The following is a 21,455-nucleotide window of genomic DNA, read 5'->3' as shown; positions in this document are numbered from 1 at the left end:
CAATATTTATTCTTGTGACAACCAACTACGGTGAGTTATTATAAGGTAAATTGCCATAATCCAGCGCTGCTTACATCTAAAAAACTTTGAGGTGTAAAGGTAAATCGTACCAATCTCTGGGCTGCCCTAGTGACTTTTTTGATACCTCAGAGGCTTATTGAAGAACTAGGTGGAGTGATTGTGGTAAGGGCTATAGTGCTGGAGCCAAACACCCCAGCAAGAAAACTCTAAAAGGACAAAAGCTAAGGCAGCACCTCCAAGGTGGCACCTGAACCCTCTCAGGCTTTTTGATTTCTAGTAACAAACAAACCTGAGGGAAGGAACTGCCTCCCTGGCAGGATGGGCGTCAAATCAACTCTGCTTCAGATTTAGTTAAAATGAGGCTGGGCACAGCGGCTCACACCTGTCATCTCAGCACTTTGGGAGGCCAAGGCAGGCAGATCACAAGGTCAGGAGTTCAAGACCAGCCTGGCCAACATGGTGAAACCCCATGTCTACTGAAAATACAAAAATTACCTGGACATGGAGTGTTCCTGTAATTCCAGCTACCCAGGAGGCTGAGGCAGGAGAACTGCTTGAACCAGGACCCGGGAGGTGGAGGTTGCAGTGAGGCAAGATCACGCCACTGCACTCCAGCCTGGGCTATAGAGCAAGACTCCATCTCAAAAAAAAAAAAAAAAAAAAAACAAAACAAACAAAAAAAAAACAAACATGGATTGCTAGTATTTTTGAAAGGCTTTATACACTACATACAGCTTTTAATTAATAAACCTTTTTGCAGCAAGAGGGAGGAAAAGAGTTTTGTTTGCTTTAGGAGGTAGGAAAATATGGTAGGTGTTTCATGTGGCCTAGGAGGAGGATATGAATGAATGGATACTACGGAATGCCAGTGATCTCGATAAGGTGGGAACCATCCTGTTCATGTTCTTTTAAGGCTGGTTTTAAGCACTATGGGTAGCTGAATCTTCTGGCTTTAAGAAAATCATTTCCATTAGCCAAATATGTTGGCCATACTGTAGGCCTTATATAATTTTGGCAGCAAGATTATCAGGACTCAGGCAATCAATTGTATTTCATTTCTTGCTTGGACAGTCTAGTAATTAAACGTTGATTGGACATCAGCTTTGTCAAGACACTTTTACAAAGAAGTACAGTGCATATCCTCCATCCCTTAGGGCTTTTGGGTTCCAACTGCGAAGACAACACTCTTATTGGCCACATAGGTAGGACAATGTAAGTAGGGGTCATGTTTATATTACAGACAGCAAAAGAGAAAAGTTACTGAGAACTGGGGCATTTGAGAAAGTTACATGGAGGAAAGGGACAAGTTAAAGACCCTTAAGGACCTCACAGCCTAGTTAAGAGAATTCATAAACAGGTGAGAAGTTAAAAGTATATGAGCAGGCTAAGTATTGAAAGCAATATTAAAGGGGTACCATGCAAAACATGATGCAGCAACAGGATATGCAGATAATCATTACATTTTCTTTTAGAAATTCAGGGAAAAAAAGATGTCACATAATGGCATCAGGCTAGATTGGAAAGGGAAGGCTTTTGAAAATAAGAGTTCCAGTAAGACCTTGCCTCTGGGTCACTATTGGTATAGGCAGAAACTTGCTTTAAACAGTCCTGACATAAAGTGCCTTTTGACATCAACTATTCAATACCTTTGAGACTCACTTAGACAACTGGACTCATTGTAGGTTCCACAGAAAAACACGGACAGTATTCCAGTTGTCACTCCAACCAGCCACACTAGGAGGGCACAGCCTCTGGTACCCTTCCTGTTTCTGAAGGCATGTACAGCGGCTTCTACAGCAAGCCTGCTTACCTCCCAGGATTCACCTCATGGTTTGGACACTGATTCCTGAGAGAACCTTGAGACACACAAAGTGAAAAAAATGTCAAGCAGGAATGAAAGCTCTAGTTTTTTGCTCGTTGGTATATGTAAATTTGTTTAAAAAGTGTCCATCCTGTCGTTGGTAGAAGTTTTGTTTTGGTTGATAATAGGGATTCTGATGTACTCTTATAACTTAGGTTTTTTCAGAAATTAAATAGTATTTAAGATAAATGTAATACAGTTTTAAGCAGGTACACTAATTATATTATTGATTCTACAGAAAACTAAAATTGTAGATGAGGTATCAGAATCCATTATAGGTTGTAAAAAAAATTCATGTTCTTCATAGATGGAGTCTAATATTTCTTCTATGGATTGCATCTAATGTTCCTACTACATAAATTATTACGTTCAAAGTTTTGAAAATTGAACGAAGGTATTTTTAAGTACTTAAAACATTTCTCTATATTTATCATTCTGTATTACATGTATAATTATAAGATAGTTTGCTTCAACTATCTGTACTTTGTTTTCCTGTGAAGTTTCAACTTATGTGTTATTGATTTAACTTAATTGTTCCATCTAGCCATGTATAATGGAAAAAGGAAGTTAATATTTGTTATTGTGTTCTATGCCAGGGACTGTACCAAACTCTGATTGGTACATTATTTCATGTCTCACAACTCTGGGATCTAAGTATTGTCAGAAAGAGACTAAAAAAGAGAAAAAATTACTTGACTAGGATTACATAGGTGGTAATAATAGAATCAGGATTTAAACTCAGGACTTCAGATGCCAGCATCAATGATATTCTCTCACTGGAAGTGGTTTTCAAAGTAAGGTCCTGACAAAAGCATCAGCATTACTGGGGAACTTGTTAGAAAAGCAAGTTCGTAGGCTGGGCATGGTGGCTCATGCCTGTAATCCCAGCACTCTGGGAGGCCTAGGCAGGCGGGTCACTTGAGCTCAGGAGTTTGAGACCAACCTGCACAACGTGGTGAAACCCTGTCTTTACTAAAAGTCAAACAAATTAGTGGTGCATGCCTGTAGGCCCAGCTACATGGGAGGATTGCTTGAGCCTAGGAGATTGAGGTGCAGTGAGCTGTGATTGCTCCACTTCATTCTAGCCTGAGCAACAGAGTGAGACCTTGTCTCAAAAAAACAAAAACAAAAAGCAAGTTCCCAGAAAAGAAAAAAAAAGTCCCAGACCTAGTGAATCAAAAACTCTGAGCGTGGCATCTCGCAGTCTGTGTTTTAGTAATCCTTCCAGGTGACTGATTCGTGCTAAAGTTTGAGACTCATTGCTCTATGCCAATCATCATTCCCTTTGCTCAGGTTAGAATCATCTGGAGAGCTTATAAATGTCCCCATGCCCAGGCTGCACACAGATCAATTAAAAGGAACCTCTGATGGTGGGACTCAAGCAGCAGTAAAATAAAGTTCATTGGGTGATTCTGGTGTGCAGCCGCAGTTGAAAATGTTATATAGCATTTAAACAAGACACTATTTAATTAAACTAAACACTATTTAAATTATTAAATTACATACATTGCTTCAGGCAAAACAACATCAACAACAACAACAAAAAAAACTTGGGCCTTTAGAGCCCAGCTTTCTGAGCTTCTGCACGAAGTAAGTGGAACATTCATTTCTTCCTAATTTGCTAAGGATTGATCAACCTCCAGCAAAATGTATGATTAGTGAGTGTTTCAGTTTGTGCATCTATTAAATAAGAACCAATCATAGAACACTGAAGCTAAAAAGGACCAGAGAGCTTCTAGGATAAATCTGTCTTACAGATGAGAAAAATCAAGGCTCAGAGAGGGAAGCTAATTTAACTCTGATCAGACTTTGTTGCAGAAGTGACCTTTCTGTCTCATATTTGTGTCTTGAATATATTCACTACATGAATACACTAACTACCCATTTTATCTTAGTCTACTTCTTTCTTCTCTCTTTGGGCCTGAATAAAGACTAGAAGAACTGATAGACAGCTAAAGGATATTGCAAGCATCATTATTGGAACTGGGAGATTCTACAGAACAATCTGAGAATGATCTCATATCAAATCCAATCAGATGAGTTATTCTGAGACTAATTCCAATAGTTCTAAACTAGAGACATGTTTTTTTTATGGTGGACATTGTTTTTATTGTGTAAATAAGCAATTTTTAAAGTATATTTAAAGAAATGAAACATAAGGAAGTATATAGGCTGTCAAGTATGTGGGGAAGTGAAGTTCATGTAGTTTTCATGTGGAGCCCATACAGATTTTATTATAGTCAATTTTAGTGAAATTTATCCTTGGTCAGATGAAGGTTTTTTTCCTTCATTCAGCAAATAGCTAATGAGTGCCTACTATGTGCTAGGTGCTGAAGATACAGAGATAAATAAGACTTAGTCATTCTAAGCTGAAATTGCTCAGCATATGAAAGTGGAGGAATATTTGTAGGTGATTTTGATGTTAAGGTATTTTTCTAACATCACCTAGAAGTAGAAGATTGAGTTATGAAGCTCTCTACCTCTCACCTATAATAGTTTTAGAGTTGGTTGCTATTTTGGTGTAAGCCTCTTTTGCTGTTCCTCTTTTAACTGCAAATCTTTTTGAGACCAGCACTCACATCCAGAAGGGCAATTGTGATAAAAAACAAGACAGTATTTTAAGGAATTCTGATCAGAACCAGATTCTTTTCTTTTTTTTTTTTTTTGAGACAGAGTCTTGCTCTGTCACCTAGGCTGGAGTGCATTGGCGCAATCTCAGCTTATTGCAATCTCTGCCGCCCGGGTTCAAGCGATTCTCCTGCCTCAGCCTCCCCAGTAGTTGGGATTACAGGTGCGTGCCACAACGCCTGGCTAATTTTTGTATTTTTAGTAGACACAGGGTTTCAGCATCTTGGCCAGGCTGGTCTTGAATTCCTGACCTCGTGATCCACCCATCTCAGCCTCCCAAAGTGCAGAACCAGATTCTTAACGGCCACAGACTCTTGTATTATGTAATTTATATACAGAACACAAAGCACTTGATTTGCTTAACTGATGTACTTGATGACACTATAAAACCTATATTATGAGAAAGCATTGCTCCTTCAAAGGAATCCAAGTGATAGCAAACACTCAGTCCTGTTTCCAGGTTTTCCTCAATGTTCATCTTCCCTTTGTTCTTGCAGGGGGAGAATGAAAGGGGCGAGGCCTAAAGTATGTTCTCAATGCAAGTCAATCATTAACCAACAATAATTTACAAAAGAACTTTATATTTGCTGTAATCATTAAATTTAGTTACTAATCCCAGGAAAAGGGTTAGTCCTTCTTCCTAGTTTGTAGATTTGCAAATGGAGATGAATAATTGAATCCTATTTTAATCTTTTATCTGCAGTAATCTGGGCTTCTTATTACCGGATATATTTGCATTTTACCTCCAGGCCATGTCAGTTCTTAGAAGATTATTTTCCTCATGAACCTTATTTTGTTTTGCTTCCTTTCTGCTTCGATTCTAATGTCACATTGCATACCTGGATGTAAACAGCAGTCAGTTTCTCAGATCAAATAGAGCCCTGTAGCAACTTGGAAGACACAGAAGACACACGGACATAAAACTGTATTTATTATCCAGGGAATGTCACTACAGATTAATTATGTTAATGAGGCCATCAAAATCTATGGTAATCTTTCAGGCTTTGCTGTTTGATACCAGATACAGCAAATGAGATAATAGTGTGTCTAATTGTGCCTAGCCAGTATTGGTATTTAATAAAACTTTGTCATTGAATCTTTACAATCTTTTTTCACCTTATTTTGAAGACTGTTGATTAAATATCTCCTTTTTTTTCTTCCAGATGAGGGTTTTTTCCTTCATTCAGCAAATATCTAATAAGTGCTTACTATGTACTAGATATTCTTAGGGTAACACCTCTGACAGAATCGTGGAAAGAGGAAGAAATCTAAATGATCAGTTTGAGGCTTTGACATAGGAGATAAGGAACAGGACATTGATATCCTGTTAACAGTTATGGAGCTCTTATCAATATTCCAGCTTTTGTTCTAAGGCCTTTGCATGTATAATATTTATTTAAGCCTCAAAACAACTGTTAAGATAACTGCTGTTGTTATCTTCATTTTATAGATAAAAGGCATAGAGAGGTTAAGTAACTTGCCTAAGTTATACAGCTACTAAGTGCCAAAGCTGTGATTTAAACCCAGGCAATCTGGCTTCAAAACCTGCATTCATAACTATAACACCTTACTGTCTCTACTTCCCATGGTACCAGGCACTGCATTAGGCTGCCCTTTTGTATGACTTAATGCCAAATTTTCATATCTGTGCAAGGCAGTATCAATATTCCATTTTTATAGGTGAGGTAACTTGATGCTTAAAGAAGTTAATAACTTGCTCAAGATACATAACTAGTCAGTTCCAGACCTGGGAATTTACTTCAAGCCAATGAGGAGTCCACTGCCCTTCCACTATTCTAGAAAATTAAGGTTTACTGTACTCAATTTGATTCAACCATGCTATCGTATCCTTCCATTATGGATTATAGGAAATTGACTGCACTAGGTTAAATGTTCTATAATAGCAGTAGCAGTATCATTGTGTATTTATTCGCAATGTTTGCAAGCAATTGCCAACATTTACTATCTTACTTGTATCCCTTTCATCCCCCAAAGCCTTATAAGATACATAGAAGGCAGAAGTGGGTTTGTGCCACAGGATGAATAAGGACTTGTCAGAACTGAATATTGTTGACCTTTATTCTAAGTTAGTTTGCATATAGCTGACTTTGATATGAAGAGAAAAGGCAGTTTACATTGGTCATCATTGCCGTGTCACCCATGTTAAGCAGTTCAGGCCTGAAGTCAAATTGGTAGTCTATAGTATGTATAGAATGGCCATGTTCTTTCTTGATAGGCAAAGGTGTGTCAGTTACCAATTATGTAACAAACCACTGCAAAACTTAAGTGGCTTAAAGCATATTAATAATTTTTAAAAAGACAGATGGTTTTACTAATCAATTCTTATGTTTTTGCTTGTTTCCTATTTTTTTAATTTAGCTTTTATTTTGATTAATTCCCTCGTTATGCTTTCCTTTGTTTGTGTTTTTGGTTTGGGGCTTTTTTTGTTGTTCTTTTCCTTTTCATAAGTTGGATATTTGTTTTCAGTCATGTACAATCATAGGACTTCATATGAAGTTTTTTCCTTTTTATTAACTGCCATATAACATAAGTTCTATTTTGATATCCTCCTCAGTTTGGGGGTTATTCAAAATGTTATTTGATTTGGAAGTGATTATTTTAGGAAATAGATTGATGTTTGAGGCATCAAGTTCTAATTCTATTAGATGTGCATTGTGTTTTGTTTTATAGGAAACTGTGTGTGTACAATGGTATTTGACTAATCTTTTTTTTTTAAAACCAGTGGTAGACAATAGATGTTACTCAAGCATTTAAAACAACACAAAGCACACATACAGACAGGACATTTTTTAATGGTTTCCTTTCCAGGAAGTTTATCTTGAGATAAAAGTGCACTTCACTTGCTCTCAATTCAAACATTTGTCTTCATATTTCTAAATATAAGTGTTTCTGTAAAGTTTTTTTAAAACATAAAATTCAATAGATAAAATCCTGTTTCACCACTGACTTATATTACAAAAGCACCCATCCACCTACCCAAAAAGGAAACCCTAGTTAATTAACAATATTTAGACAGAAAACTTTCAGATAGGGCTTAACCCTGTGACAACCAGCAGGCTAGAGTTCCTGCTTTGCTCTATCTGACAAAATTTGTAATCCAGGTAATAGTGTACTTTAGGACATTGCAGTTGTATTTGAATTCCTTTCAGTTTCTTTTGTCTGTACAGAAGAGACCTCTAGCACTTTTGTATGGAATAGTTACCTTTGATTCTCTCCAAAGTGTTACAAAGCAGGTTTTTGTTTGGTTTGAGAATTACTGGCCGGGCATGGTGGCTCATGCCTGAAATCCCAGCACTTTGGGAGGCTAAGATGGGAGGACTGCTTGTGCCCAGGAATTTGAGACCAGCCTGGGCAATATAGTGAGACCCTGTCTCTGCAAAAAATGAAAAAAAAAAATAGCCAGATGTGCTGACATGGACCTGTTGTCTCAGCTACTCGGGAGGCTGAGGTGGGAGGATCACTCGAGCCTGGGAAGTTGAGGCTGCAGTGAGCCATGTATTCCTCATCCTTCATTGTATAGCATGATATGGGAAGATCCTGCCATTTCCTTGTTTTGTTTGTTTGTTTGTTTGTTTTATTTTTTATTATTTTTTTAAGACAGGGTCTTGCTTGCTCTGATGCTCAGGCTGGTCTCAAACTCCTGGGTTCAAGTGATCCTCCAGCCTTGGCCTCTCAAAGTTATGGGATTACAGATGTGAGCTACCACTCTTGGCTGCTCCTGTCATTTCATTTGTCTTTCCAGAAAATTATGCATTGTGGTTTTGTGTACTATGAAGGGAGTCATGGAAAACAGAAATGTATTAGACATGGTCCCATTTACCCCACATGTCATACTCCATAAAAAGTAATAAGGCAAATACAGCAATAATTCTAAACTTGGAATGTTCATGATCACTATCACAAGAGAAAGCGCATTAAAGAAGAAACAGTTTATTTTCTAGCTGAACAATATCAAGGACAATTTTAACTGGTTTCAAGTTGGACCGAACTAGACCAACTCTTAGCTACTCTAGTTCTAGCCGTAGAAATTAGATTGAATGGAGAAAAGGATTAAAATAAACCTTGGTGGCATGTTGACCTTGAGGTGTTAGGAAACCGTTCAGGCTCCTGGAAGTGTACCAGAAGTCTTCCACGCTGTGATAAAATTGGAAGCCAACGTGAAAGTGGAGTTTAGCTAGGGAAAGAGGATGGAGCAGTGGTTGTCAGAGTGTGATCCTCAGACCAGCAGCATCACCCAGAAGCTTGTTAGAAGGGCAGATTTTCAGGCCCCATTCCTGATCTACTAAATCTGAAACTCTGGTGATGGGGCCCAGCAGTCTGTTTTAATGCTCTCCCAGGGATTCTGATGCACACTAAAGTTTGAGAGTAACTGAGACAGAGGGAAAAAGTGGGACTAAGGACTCCAGTTTAAGGTTTGTAAGTCTGAAGACAACAAAAAGAAGTCTCACCGTTGGAGAGGAGCCATGGCAGTGAAACTTCCATAAAAGCCAAAAGAGGAGAGAATTTCAAGGAGATAGTCAGTATTGTCCAATTCTACAGGAAATTTAGTTCTGTTTGGGATATTTGTACCACTTCCAAAGTGAGACCTTGTGTTTGCCTCAACTTTTCTGAGCCTCAATTTGTTAACCTATGAGTCTGGCATCATGTTATGCCCCCAACTTCATAAGGTTTTTCAGTGAATCAAATTAGATAGTAAGTCAAGCATGGTAGCATACACCTGTAGTCCCAGCTACTCAGGAGGCCAAGGCAGGAGGATTGTTTGAGCCCAGGAGTTCAAGACCAGCCTGAACAATATAGCAGACCCTGTCTCAAAAAAAAAAAAAATTAGTAGATTCAATGGCATTATCAAAGTAAACAAAGATTCATGAAGTAACTAATCTTTCCATTACCATAGCCATGAATTCTGGCCATAATTTTTTTCTTTCTTTCTTTCTTTTTTCTTTTCTTTTTTTTTTTGAGAGGACTCCTGCTCTGTTGCCCAGGCTGGAGTGTAGTGGCACCATCTCGGCTCATTGCAACCTCCACCTCCCGGGTTCAAGTGATTCTCCTGCCTCAGCCCCCCGAGTAGCTGGGAATATGGTCGTGCACCTTCATGCCCGGCTAATTTTTGTAGTTTTAGTAGAGACAGGGTTTCACCATGTTGGCCAGGCTGGTCTCAAACTCCTGACCTCAGGTGATCTGCCTGCCTCGGCCTCCCAAAGTGCTGGGATTACAGGTATGACCCACTGTGGCTGGCCAGTTCTGGCCATAATTCTGAAACCTAACTTCAGGACTAAAGCTCTCAAGAAGACTGGAGTTTTTTTGTTTGTTTTTGTTTTATAACAATGCTCCCATGTACTTGCATGAGTTAAACGCTGGTAGAGCAGATACTAGAGGATAATATAACCTGCCTGGATATCAAGTACATACCAGTCCTCAGGGACTGGCATAGATGGTGGAGATGCCCCATTTCTTGAATATACATTTTTTGTAACTTCTTACAGTTAAGATAGCTGAGTCAGCATTTTAACTGTTTATTAACAGTAGAAACAGATGGAATTTGAGTCATATTTCTGGGAAGGCAACAGATTCCATACTGGTAAGAAATTTTGTGTTCCCTTTTTGTGAGAATTGTAAAATGATGACAAATATCACTTATTCCAATTTAACAGATGGAAAAACTGAAATATACAGTAGTGATGCTTAAGAGGGGCACTATGCATAGACAATGAAATTTACCACCTATGTATTATGATTTGATAGGTGCTTACATTCCTCAATGTCACAGATTTTGTCCCCTGACAATCTGCCAGCATACTTGTAATTCCTACTGTTCACAGTTACTCCTTCAGGGCCATTTCAAGGTTCTCAATAAATGCTTATTTGAGTGATTGAACAAACAAGATACTAAAGACATAGAGTCCCTTAAATTGGATAGACGCCTTATCTGAAAGATTATCGACTCTAACATTATTATTATTATTTTATTTTTATTTTTATTTTTTGAGACAGAGTCTCGCTGTCGCCCAGGCTGGAGTGCAGTGGCGCGATCTCGGCTCACTGCAGGCTCTGCCCCCCGGGGTTCACGCCATTCTTCTGCCTCAGCCTCCCGAGTAGCTGGGACTATAGGCGCCCGCCACCTTGCCCGGCTAATTTTTTGTATTTTTAGTAGAGACGGGGTTTCACTGTGTTAGCCAGGATGGTCTCGAACTCCTGACCTCGTGATCCGCCCGCCTCGGCCTCCCAAAGTGCTGGGATTACAGGCGTGAGCCACCGCGCCCGGCGACTCTAACATTATTTTTAATATATGTATACGATTTAACCCATTATTAGCTACTACTAAGGTGCAGGGTTTTGATGGAGTAGTATCCAGTAGGCTGATGTTTTATGCAGTGAAGATGTAGGAAAACGCTAGAGTTTTAGAGCAGAGCCTTTGGCTTCTAGAATCTTACGGAAAGTAGGAGATGTGATACGCTTAACTAACCTGGATGCCACGTGAGATTTATTTATTTATTTTTGAAACAGGGTCTAGCTCTGTCACCCAGGCTGCAGTGCAGTGGCATGATCACGGCTCACTGTAGCCTGGACCTCCTGGGCTCAAGTGATCTTCCCACCTCAGCTTCCCAAGTAGCTGAGGCCCCATCATGCCTGGCTAATTTATTATTATTATTATTTGTAAAGATGGGGTCTTGCTTTGTTGCTCAGGCTGGTCTCAAACTCCTGGGCTCAAACGATCCTCCTGCCTCAGCCTCCCAAACTGCAGGTATTACAGGCATGAGCCACCATGCCTGGTCTGCATGAATTTTGAAATATCAAAAGGAAGTAAATAAGATGGGAGAGATGCACCGTTCCTGGGTTTCTGGAGGTATTGAAATACAGGTTGATGTGTAGAGTGGTGGAGTAAACTATTCCATTTCCTTGCTTCAAAAACCCATTTAACGTATTTTCCTTGGATAGAGAATGTGTCAGATATTAAACTGTTAAGAACAGATACTACACTTGATCTTAGCCAAAAGGATAAGTTTCACTGGAGTAGCTGCAGTAGATCTGGAGTTTCTCCTCTGGAGACCACTTAAGAGGCTACTTTAATAGGTGAAAAGATGATAAGGAATTTAAAAAGGAATATTTCAGTGGTAACAGAGAGGCAGGGACAGATGGAAATATTTCAGGAATAGCATGGAAGATAATATTCCGCATCACCTGCACTCTGATTCACTCTGGTAAATGGGACACGTGGGGGATCGGCTTCCTAAGCTATCCCAGTACTTTACACGTTTGCTTCTGTGCCCATGAAATCGCCAGTGTCTTTAAGGATCATATATTTTTATCTGTGTTCCTAGAACCCTTTCAATGACACTCTGAAAGGTGGCCTGTATGGTTGCTGAATCATTGGAAAATAGACATTCATAAATGACTAAAGATTACAGGTTATCTCACAGTAAAATCATTAGCATTAAAAGTTCAGTAATGACTGATAAGACACTACACTGATTACATTTCAACCTAATCTTTCTAGCGATTTATTTTTAAAAGTCTCCATTAAACTAGTAAATTCCTCATCCCACAAATAGCCATAAAGACTGGAGTACCAGCTTCAAAATACTTCTTTTTTTTCTTTTTGAGACGAAGTCTCGCTCTTGTTCCCCAGGCTGGAGTGCGATGGCGCGATCTCTGCTCGTTGCAACCTCCGCCTCCCGGGTTCAAGCGATTCTCCTACCTCGGCCCCCCAGTAGCTGGGATTACTGGCGCCTGGCACCACGCCTGGCTAATTTTTGTTATTTTTTTTTTTAATACAGACGGGGTTTTACCATGTTGACCAGGCTTGTCTAGAACTCCTGACCTCAGGTGATCCACCGGCCTCGGCCTCCCAAAGTGCTGGGATTACAGGCCACCCACCCAGGCCACGGCGCCCGGCCTCAAAATACTCATTTCTTTAGCTGATTTTATCGAGTGGCTGTGTGCCTAAGGGAGTGTTTTAAGAAGACGTTAGTTGGGACCCAGAACGTGCGAAGTACTGGTTTCCATATCAGTTTGGTGGTGTTCGTAAACCGATTCGAATCTCTAAATCCCAATTGCACGCCGGCGTTACGGAACCAAAAACGCTGACGCCCACATTTCTGGGCGGACGCACAAGTATGTTACGATGGCTCGATTGCTTTTGCCTAGCGGAAACCATTCAGTAAGGACCGAGCACCAAATAACCAAGGGAAAGGAAGTGAGTCAAGGACGTTCTCGTCTTGGTGAGAGCGTGAGCCGCTGAGATTTGGGAGTCTGCGCTGGGCCCGCTTGGAGTTCTGAGCTGATGGAAGAATTCAGTCATGTTTGCACCCGCGGTGATGCGTGCTTTTCGCAAGAACAAGACTCTCGGCTATGGAGTCCCCATGTTGGTGAGTGGAGTGAGGAGGATCTTCCGCCAAGGGGTGGGACCCTCCTCCTTGGCAGGATCAAGACCTGGGAGGGAATCTGTAAAATGTGAAGTTAAGGGCTGGCACTCGGGCTAGGAAGGAGCTAGCGACGGGCTGAGAGCTTTCCTAAAAGCTCTTCTACCAGTCTTTTCCACACCTCCCACTTCCCCGCCGCTGCCCCCCACTCCCGGTTGGATTTCAGGTGTACTAGGATCTGTCTGCTTGTGAGCGTGGCATCTTTCCCATCGTCGAACGCGGTCATTGTTACTACCCTTGATTCACAGTTAAGTAAATTGAAGCTCAGAGAATTCAGTCAGAACCACAGTTGAAGCCAAGTTTGGATGATTACTAAGCTTGCTTCCTCGCCCCTACCTTAGCTATGTTTTGACCATACTGTGGATCATTGGGACTAGATGTATTCCATTTAACTGTACGAATTCCTGGTATCTTTCTGTTTCATCTTTCTGGTTTGTGAATTAGCTTAATTCTTAGAGTTGTTGTGATGAACTAATAACACCTTGTGAATAAAGTGTTGAGTATGGTGCCTGCCACATTGTAGCCAGAATAGTTGCTGTGTTATAATTTCTAAAGCACGTTGAAAACAGCTTCCGTGTTTATATGGTTGCATCCATTTCCACACTGAGTTCCCTAAGGATGTCACGAAATGCAGGCTGAGGCTGGCTTTTAGACAACCAGAGTTGAAATCCAGGTGACTCTTATTTGCTTTTTGATCACGGGCAAGTTATTTTGCTTCAGCAAGCCCTGATGTGTTAGTGAATGAAATAATTAAAGCATATGAACAAAAGCTGCTTTCTTTTAAATACAGAATAGATTTTTATTTTGTATGAATATTGGCACAGATGAAATTACCAGCTTTTCCATTTAAGCAGACTAAAGGAAAGAAGTGATCTTAGAAAGGTAATGGATATTTTCGACATTTTTGAAAAATCCAGATTCATCAAATGTGGATTTTAGGAATCTCCAAAAGATTCACCCATTTAAAGTATCTGGGCCAAGCATGATGGCTCACACCTGTAATCCCAGTGTTAGGGGAAGCCAAGACAGAAGGATCGCTTCAGGTCAGGAGTTCCAGACCAGCAAGACCTCTGTCTCTCCAAAAAAAAGCAAAAGTGTTCAATTTGTTGTTTTTAGCAAATTCGATATCAGTATACTAATATATTTGTATATTAGTATATTCTTAGTTATGGAGCCATCACCACAATTTTAGAACATTTTCATCACCCCCAAAAAAGCATCATAACTAATAGTAGTCACTTCCCATTTCTTTCTACCTCTTATGCTGGCCTGATAAACCACTAATCTACTTCTACCCGTAAATTTGCTTATTCTGCACATTTCATATTAACACACTAATACAACATGTGGGTTTTTTGTGACTGGATTCTTCCACTTAGAATGTTTTTAAGGTTCATTCACATTGTAACATATATCAATACTTCATTCCTTTTAATGGATATAATTCCATTGTTTGGATATATTTTATCAGTTGAACATTTGGGTTGTTTCAGTTTTTGACTATTATGAATAATGCTGCTATGAACATTTATGTACACGCTTTGTGTGGAAGTATGTTTTCATTTCTCTTGGGTAGGGAATATACCTAGACTTGGAACTGCTAGGTCATATGGTAACTCTGTTTAACTTTTTAGGATGTGCCAGATGTTTTCCAAAGTGGCTGCATCATTTTACATTCCCACCAGCAAGATATGATTTTCAATTTCTCCACATCCTTGCCAACACTTGTTATTGTCCATCTTTTTAATTATTACCCTTTCTAGTAGGTGTGAAGTGATACCTCATTGTGGTTTTGATTTTCATTTCCCTAACGACTTATTATGTTGAGCATCTTTTCAAATGTTTATTGGTCATTTGAATATCTTTTTGGAGAAATGTCTGTTCAAATCCTTTGCCCATTTTTTAATTGGACTATGTTTCCTTTTATTGGACAGAGGTTTCTTTAAAACCCAAAACCAACAAATCTGCCAGTCTTTGTTGAGAGGCTCTGCATTTTTTGGGCATGCTTTCAACATTCAGCCTTGCAATTTACAGCTCCATGTATAGCCTTCACTTCTTACTTGCTCAGTGCTTCAAAATTAGTCATAAATTCAGAATTTAGGGCCTTCTCAGGTCTTTCTTGGGCATATACATTGCTCTGGGCATGTACACAGTTCTAGTTATTTGCATGACTTTCTAAATTCTCAGGAATATATTTGAACTTTTCAGAGTCCTCTAAGGACACTTTATTCCTGTTATCTACCACATCAGACAATCATAATGTTAAACAATTACCTCTGATTTTTTTTTTTTTTTTGACAAACGCTTCCTAGGAGAAGTCTGTTCATACTAGTTGAGCTCCAAATCAGGTAAACTAAAGACAGCTTTGTGAATAGCATCTTCCAGGAACTACCAGACTGGTGAAATGATGACAATTCTCACGGAATGGTGTTTTAAAGAGCTCCAACCTCTACCCTCTCCAGTTGGTGCCAGGCTTTACATCATGTTTGCAGGCTGTTGGTTTTCATGGTTGTTATGGAGCTTGGGTGGAGGGGTGAGAATATGACAAATTAAAAATGCCACCAAGCTAACTGTTCTTCCTGAGATTCAGGCATTTTTCTTAAATACTGTGCACACTGTTGCAAGTTTTTGCTTAATTTTCAGAGTTCTAAAAAAGTTTATTTGACAGTTTTTTACAAACATTCTCATTGTTTTTGTGGAGGAAAGGATTTTTGGAGATACTCCACTGTGTCATTGATATCACCCTTCGGTTCTTTCTTATATCTTCTATGTCTTTGGTGAGATTTTCTAATTTTCCCTTTGTTTCAAGAAAAGCTATTGTTGTTTGAAGTATTTTTATGATGTTTCCTTTGAGGTCTTTGTCATCTTTGTCAGATAATTCTAATCTCTGGTTTATCTCTGTGTTAGCATCTCTCCATAGCCTTTTTAAAATTCAAGTTTGTCTTCGTCCATTTGTGTTGCTAGAAAGCAGGGGTCCCCAACCCCTGGGCCACGGACTGGTACTGGTTTGTGGCCTGTTAGGAACTGGGCTGCACGGTAGGAGGTGAGCAGTAGGTGAGTAAGCATTACTGCCTGAGCTCCGCCTCCTGTCCTATCAGAGGTGGCATTAGATTCTCATAGGAGCACGAGCCCTATTGTGAACTGCACATGCGAGGGATCTAGGTTGCATGCCCCTTATGAGAATCTAATGTCTGATGATCTAAAGTAGAACAGTTTCATCCCCAAACTGCCATCCCGCTCCCCACCCCCACCACCATCTGTGGAAAAATGGTCTGCCATGAAACTGGTCCCTGGTGCCAGAAAGTTTGGCGACCACTGTTGCTACAAAGGAGTACCAGAGGCTGGGTAATTTATAAAGTAAAGAATTTTCTTTTGGCTCATGGTTCTGCAGGCTGTACATACTGTGAAGCATGGCACCAGCATCTGCTTCTGGTGCGGGCCTCAGGCTGCTTCCACTTGTGGCAGAGGCAAAAGGGAGCCAGCATGTGCAGAAATCACATGCCAAGAGAGAGGGGAGGGAGGTGGCAGGCTCTTTTTGACAGCCAGCTCTCAAGGGAACTACTAGAGTGAGAACTCACTTGTTACCACGAGGACAGCATCAAGCCATTCGTGAGGGATCCGTCCCCATGACCCAAACACCTCCCACTAGGCCTTCCCTCCAACATTGGGGGTCAGATTTCAACAGGAGGTTTGGAGGGTCAAATATTCAAACTGTAGTAAAGTTATTTTCCTGGTTCTTGTCATGACAATGGAATTTTTATTGTATCTTGAACATTTTAAATATTACATTAGGAAATAATATCCTATTTAAGTCTTTTACTTTAGCAGGATGTCATGTTTAACTTGTAGGCAGTAGCCTACTATAATATTTTGGGCTCCCTTTGCTGGCAACTTAGGTTCCAGATTTTGCAGTACTAATCTGGTCTGCTTTGTTCACCTGGTGGTACTGGGATTTGTGCTTGATCATGTGTGTATGGAATGTTGTAATCAACATATGCCTTTAAAGCCATAGGATTGATTAAGTTTACAAAATAAGTGAATAGAGAAGAAGAGAAAATATTGTGCCCTGAGGTATGCCAACATTGGAGAGTTGAGGTATACAGGAGGAAACAATCAAGGAGACTAAGAAAGAATGTGGCAAAAGAAAAACCAGATATGAGGGAAGAGGAGGAGAGTGATCAACTGTATGAAATTTTATTCATGAAATCAGATGAAAATAAGTTAACCACCAGATTTAGTAATGTGGATGTCATTGATGGTTGGAATGGATCCAATAAAGAGTAGGAAGAGCAGCTAGTATAGGCAACTCATTTGAGAAATTTTCCTGCATATAGGAACAAAGAAAGAGGTTGGTATCTGTTGGGAAGTGGTGTCCAGGAAAGTTTGTTAATAAGATAGGGGAAATAATAGCATTTTTATGCTGGATCCTGCAGTGGTGAGCAAGATTTTGATGATACAGGAAAGGAGAGAATTGATGAATCAGTGTCCTTCAGTAGATAAGAGAAGATTGGAGATAAATGAAGATAGGAGTGTGGATTCTATGGTAACAAGCAATAAGTGTTGCAGTGCAATTCAAACACCACACACACACACACTATGCATAGTCCTGCACAAAACTCCCCTAATTTCCTACACCAGGCATAATCCCAAGATTCTCAGGCCACCCGTGCTTCTGACCAGCTGGTTATAGAACCCCCTCAGGTTCTATAATTTACTAGAACTACTCATAGAACTCAGGAGAATACTATACTTATGATTACAGTGTTATTATAAAGGATATATAAATTAGGAACAGCCAAAAAAAGAGACTCATATGTCGAGGTCCAGAAGGGTCCTGAATGTAGAGCTTCTGTGTTCTCTCTCTGTGGGATCAGGGCATGTCACCCTCCTTGCACATTGATGTGTTTACCAACCAGTAAGTTCAACCAAGTTTCACTGTCCAGAATTTTTACTGGGGTTTCATTATATAGGCATGGGTGACTGAACCATTGGCCATGTGACTGAACTGTCTCCAGCTCTCCTCTTCTCCCTTGAGGTTTGGAGGTTGGGTTGATATCACATAGCTCAAAGCCCCAGCCCTCTAGTCACATGGCTGGACTTTTCAGCATGGCCTGCCTGTATCTTTTCATTGAAACTGAAACAAAAGTTATTTTGTGTATACAAATAATTCTTACATTTTGACATTGCAGGTATTAGCTGCTTATCTATAACAGATATTTTTTTTCTGATTTGTTCTCTTTTGATTTTATGTTGTTTTTATTTCATTTATTTGTCAGCACAGAAGTTTTATTTATTATTATTATTGTTGCTTTTTTAAGAGAGGAGGTCTTGCTGTGTTGCCCAGGCTGGTCTTAAACTCCTGGCCTCAAGTGATTCTCCCACCTCAGCCTCCAGCGTAGTTGGGATTACAGGGATAAGCTACCATACCCACCCAGAAGTTTTAAATTTTTATGTGGTCGCATATACTTGGTTTTGAAATTTATAGCCTACGATGATAAAATCTTGTGATGGGAAAAAAAATGAAATTCATAACCTCAAGGTTTTGTTGGTATTCTCAACTTCAAAATTATAAAGGTTTATGTTTTATACCTTTTAATATTTAATTCTTTAATTGTTACATAAATATATTTATAAAAAAAGGAAGGTAGGGGCCGGGCGCAGTGGCTCACGCCTGTAATCCCAGCACTTTGGGAGGCCGAGGCAGGCAGATCACAAGGTCAGGAGTTCGAGACCAGCCTGGCCAATATGGTGAAACCCTGTCTCTACTGAAAATATAAAAAATTAGTCGAGTGTGGTGGCAGGGGCCTGTGGTCCCAGCTACTCAGGAGACTGAGACGGCAGAATTACTTGAGCCTGGGAGGCGGAGGTTGCAGTGAGCTGAGGTCACACCACTGCACTCCAGCCTGGGTGACAATGCAAGACTCCACCACAAAAAAAAAAAAAAAAAAAAATATATATATATATATATATATATATATGTGTGTGTGTGTGTGTGTATATAAAATTATATATAAATTAAAAGAAAGGTAGGGATCAAACTTTATTTTTTTCCAAATGGCTACATCTTTCAGCTTTAGAATGAGGGATTAAAGCTAATTAGATTTTTTCTTTTTCTTTTTTTCTTTTTTTTTTTTTGACAGAGTCTCACTCTGTCGCCAGGCTGTAGTACAATGGCACAGTCTTGGCTCACTGCAACCTCCGCCTCCCGGATTCAAGCAATTCTCCTGCCTCAGCCTCCCAAATAGCTGGGACTACAGGTGCGTGCCACCACACCCGGTTACTTTCTGTATTTTTAGGAGAGATGGGGTTTCATCGTATTGGCCAGGCTGGTCTTGAACTCCTGACCTCGTGATTCTCCCGCCTTAGCCTCCCAAAGTGTTGGGATTACAGGCATGAAGCTAATTAGATTTTTGGATGACATGATAAAGTAGCAATGACAACTTGGGGATCTTTTAAGGTTACTGCATACTGAGAAGTGTGGTAAATTTCATGAGAGTTCTTTTTTTCTTTAGAAAACAGTGGCAGTATTTACTTAAGAAGTGAAGATGTCATTTATCTGACCCAGAAATTCCATTACTGGATATTTTTTCTCCAGTATATGTGTGCAAAAACAAATGTAGTTGGGAGGCTGAGGTAGGAGGATCTCTTGAACCTGGGAGGCAGAGGTTGGAGTGAGCCGAGATCACGCCACTGCACTCCAGCCTGGGTAACAAGAGCGAGACTCTGTCTCAAAAAAAAAAAAGAAAAAAAAAGAAATATATTTGTGTCAGAAAATGTATGAGTGAGTAGTGCACATAATGTATGTAATATGCATTATGTTTATATATACATAATTATATAACATGTTGTTATAAAAATATCATATGTATGACACACATACAAGTATAAAAAGATCTCCACTGGGTGTGGTGGCTCATGCCTGTAGTCCTAGCACTTTGGGAGGCTGAGGCGGGTGGATCACTTGAGCCCAGGAGTTCAAGACCAGCCTGGGCAACATGGTGAAACCCCATATCTACTAAAAATACAAAAATTAGCTGGGTATGGCAGCGGTTGCCTGTAATCCCAGCTACTCGGGAGGCTGAGGCAGTAGAATTGCTTGAACCTGGGAAGCGGAGGTTGCAGTGAGCCGAGATCGCTCTTCTGCACTCCAGCCTAGGCAACAGAGGGAGACTCGGTCTCAAAAAAAAAAAAAAAAAAAGTACAGACCAGTATTATATACTATACGTAAGTATTAATTCCTGGGTCAAATAAATGACATCTTCACTTCTTAAAAAGTATTACCACATTTTTCTAAAGAAAAAAGAAATCATATGAAATTTACCACACTTCCCAGTATGCAGTAATCTTAAAAGATCCCCAAATTGTCATTGCTGCTTTCTCATGTCATCCAAAAATCTAATTAGCATTAATCCCTCATTCTGAAGCTGAAAGGTCTAGCTATTTGGAAAAAAATAAAGTTTGATTCCTACCTTCCTTTTTATATAAATATACTTGTATTACCAATTAAATAATTAAATATTAAAAGGTATAAAACACTATAAAACATAAACTTTTATAATTTTGAAGAATACCAACAAAACCTTGAGGCTGTGACATGATTCCAGAAATCATTCAACTATCAAACAAGAGAATGAGTAAATAAACTGTGTTCTGTTTTTATAATGGAATACCATATAGCAAAGAATTAATTAACTATAGCTGCATACAATATACTTTAGTCTAAAATACATAATTTCTCACTAAAAACAGTTACACCAAAGAATAGTTTTAATAAAATTCAAAAACAGAAAAGGCTTAATTATAGAATTTAGTTATTATATATAGATGGTAAAGAAGAAAATCAAGAAGTGAATGCAATAAAATCTAGCTTTTGTGTTAATGATAAAGAGAGGAAGGTTACCCTTTTATTTGCAAGGGGTATATGTGTTGGCAGTATTCTATTTATTGAACTGGGTAGTTAATGCATTGTAGTTTATGTTACAATTATTATCTCTAAATGCTTTATATACACTTTTGTGTGTGTTTATTAATAAAATATTAATGCAGTGTGCAAGATGGTAAGCACGATGCATATTGTGTCTCCGTTTGTATTAAAGGGAAAGTGTGGTATGTTTAAAATGTCTGTGCTCATACATGGATTGACAGTTTTTTGAAGGACAACCAATAAGTTGGCAACAGTGGTTATACTGGGGGGAAAGACATAAATAAGATAGAAATTGTACTCTTCGAGTTCAGGGAAAATACTGCCCTAATGAGGGCTCCCTACCCCTTTATCCCTCCTTGAAGAATGGCTTCAGTCATTTAGTAGAAGGGCTAAGCTTTTGAAAATATTATTTTCTTCTTTTGTTAAATCAGCAAAATGTCAGGTATATCTGCTTTTTCTGAGTTGTGTAAATTCCACAGTTTGGCTGATGCAAAAATATTTGCAGTCCAGTCTACAGAAGTTTTCAATTAGCTACTTTGAGATACAGCATTTGGTATTAACAAAGTTCCACTACATAAAC

The 21,455-nt window shown here is 39.4% G+C and overlaps 1 protein-coding gene and 1 non-coding gene across 2 annotated transcripts in view; one reads left to right on the top strand and one right to left on the bottom strand.

Annotated features, from left to right (window-relative positions):
* Positions 1-11,345: 11,345 nt before the first annotated feature.
* LOC115836114 lies at positions 11,346-11,539 on the bottom strand. Its single transcript, XR_004031120.1, has one exon. It is a non-coding gene; the product is annotated as a U2 spliceosomal RNA (small nuclear RNA).
* A 1,099-nt stretch (positions 11,540-12,638) lies between these two features.
* LOC100605313 (cytochrome c oxidase assembly protein COX16 homolog, mitochondrial) overlaps positions 12,639-21,455 on the top strand; it is a 35,443-nt gene continuing 26,626 nt past the window's right edge. Inside the window, exon 1 of the mRNA XM_030812717.1 lies at positions 12,639-12,897. Coding sequence (XP_030668577.1) covers positions 12,829-12,897 — 69 coding nt within the window. The 5' untranslated portion in view covers positions 12,639-12,828. The remainder of the gene's footprint in view (positions 12,898-21,455) is intronic.

The sequence above is a fragment of the Nomascus leucogenys genome, chromosome 1a (genome assembly GCF_006542625.1).
Source record: "Nomascus leucogenys isolate Asia chromosome 1a, Asia_NLE_v1, whole genome shotgun sequence".
Taxonomy (NCBI): domain Eukaryota; kingdom Metazoa; phylum Chordata; class Mammalia; order Primates; family Hylobatidae; genus Nomascus; species Nomascus leucogenys.
The sequence above is the reverse complement of the archived record's forward strand: the minus strand, read 5'-3'. Positions and strand labels throughout refer to the sequence as shown.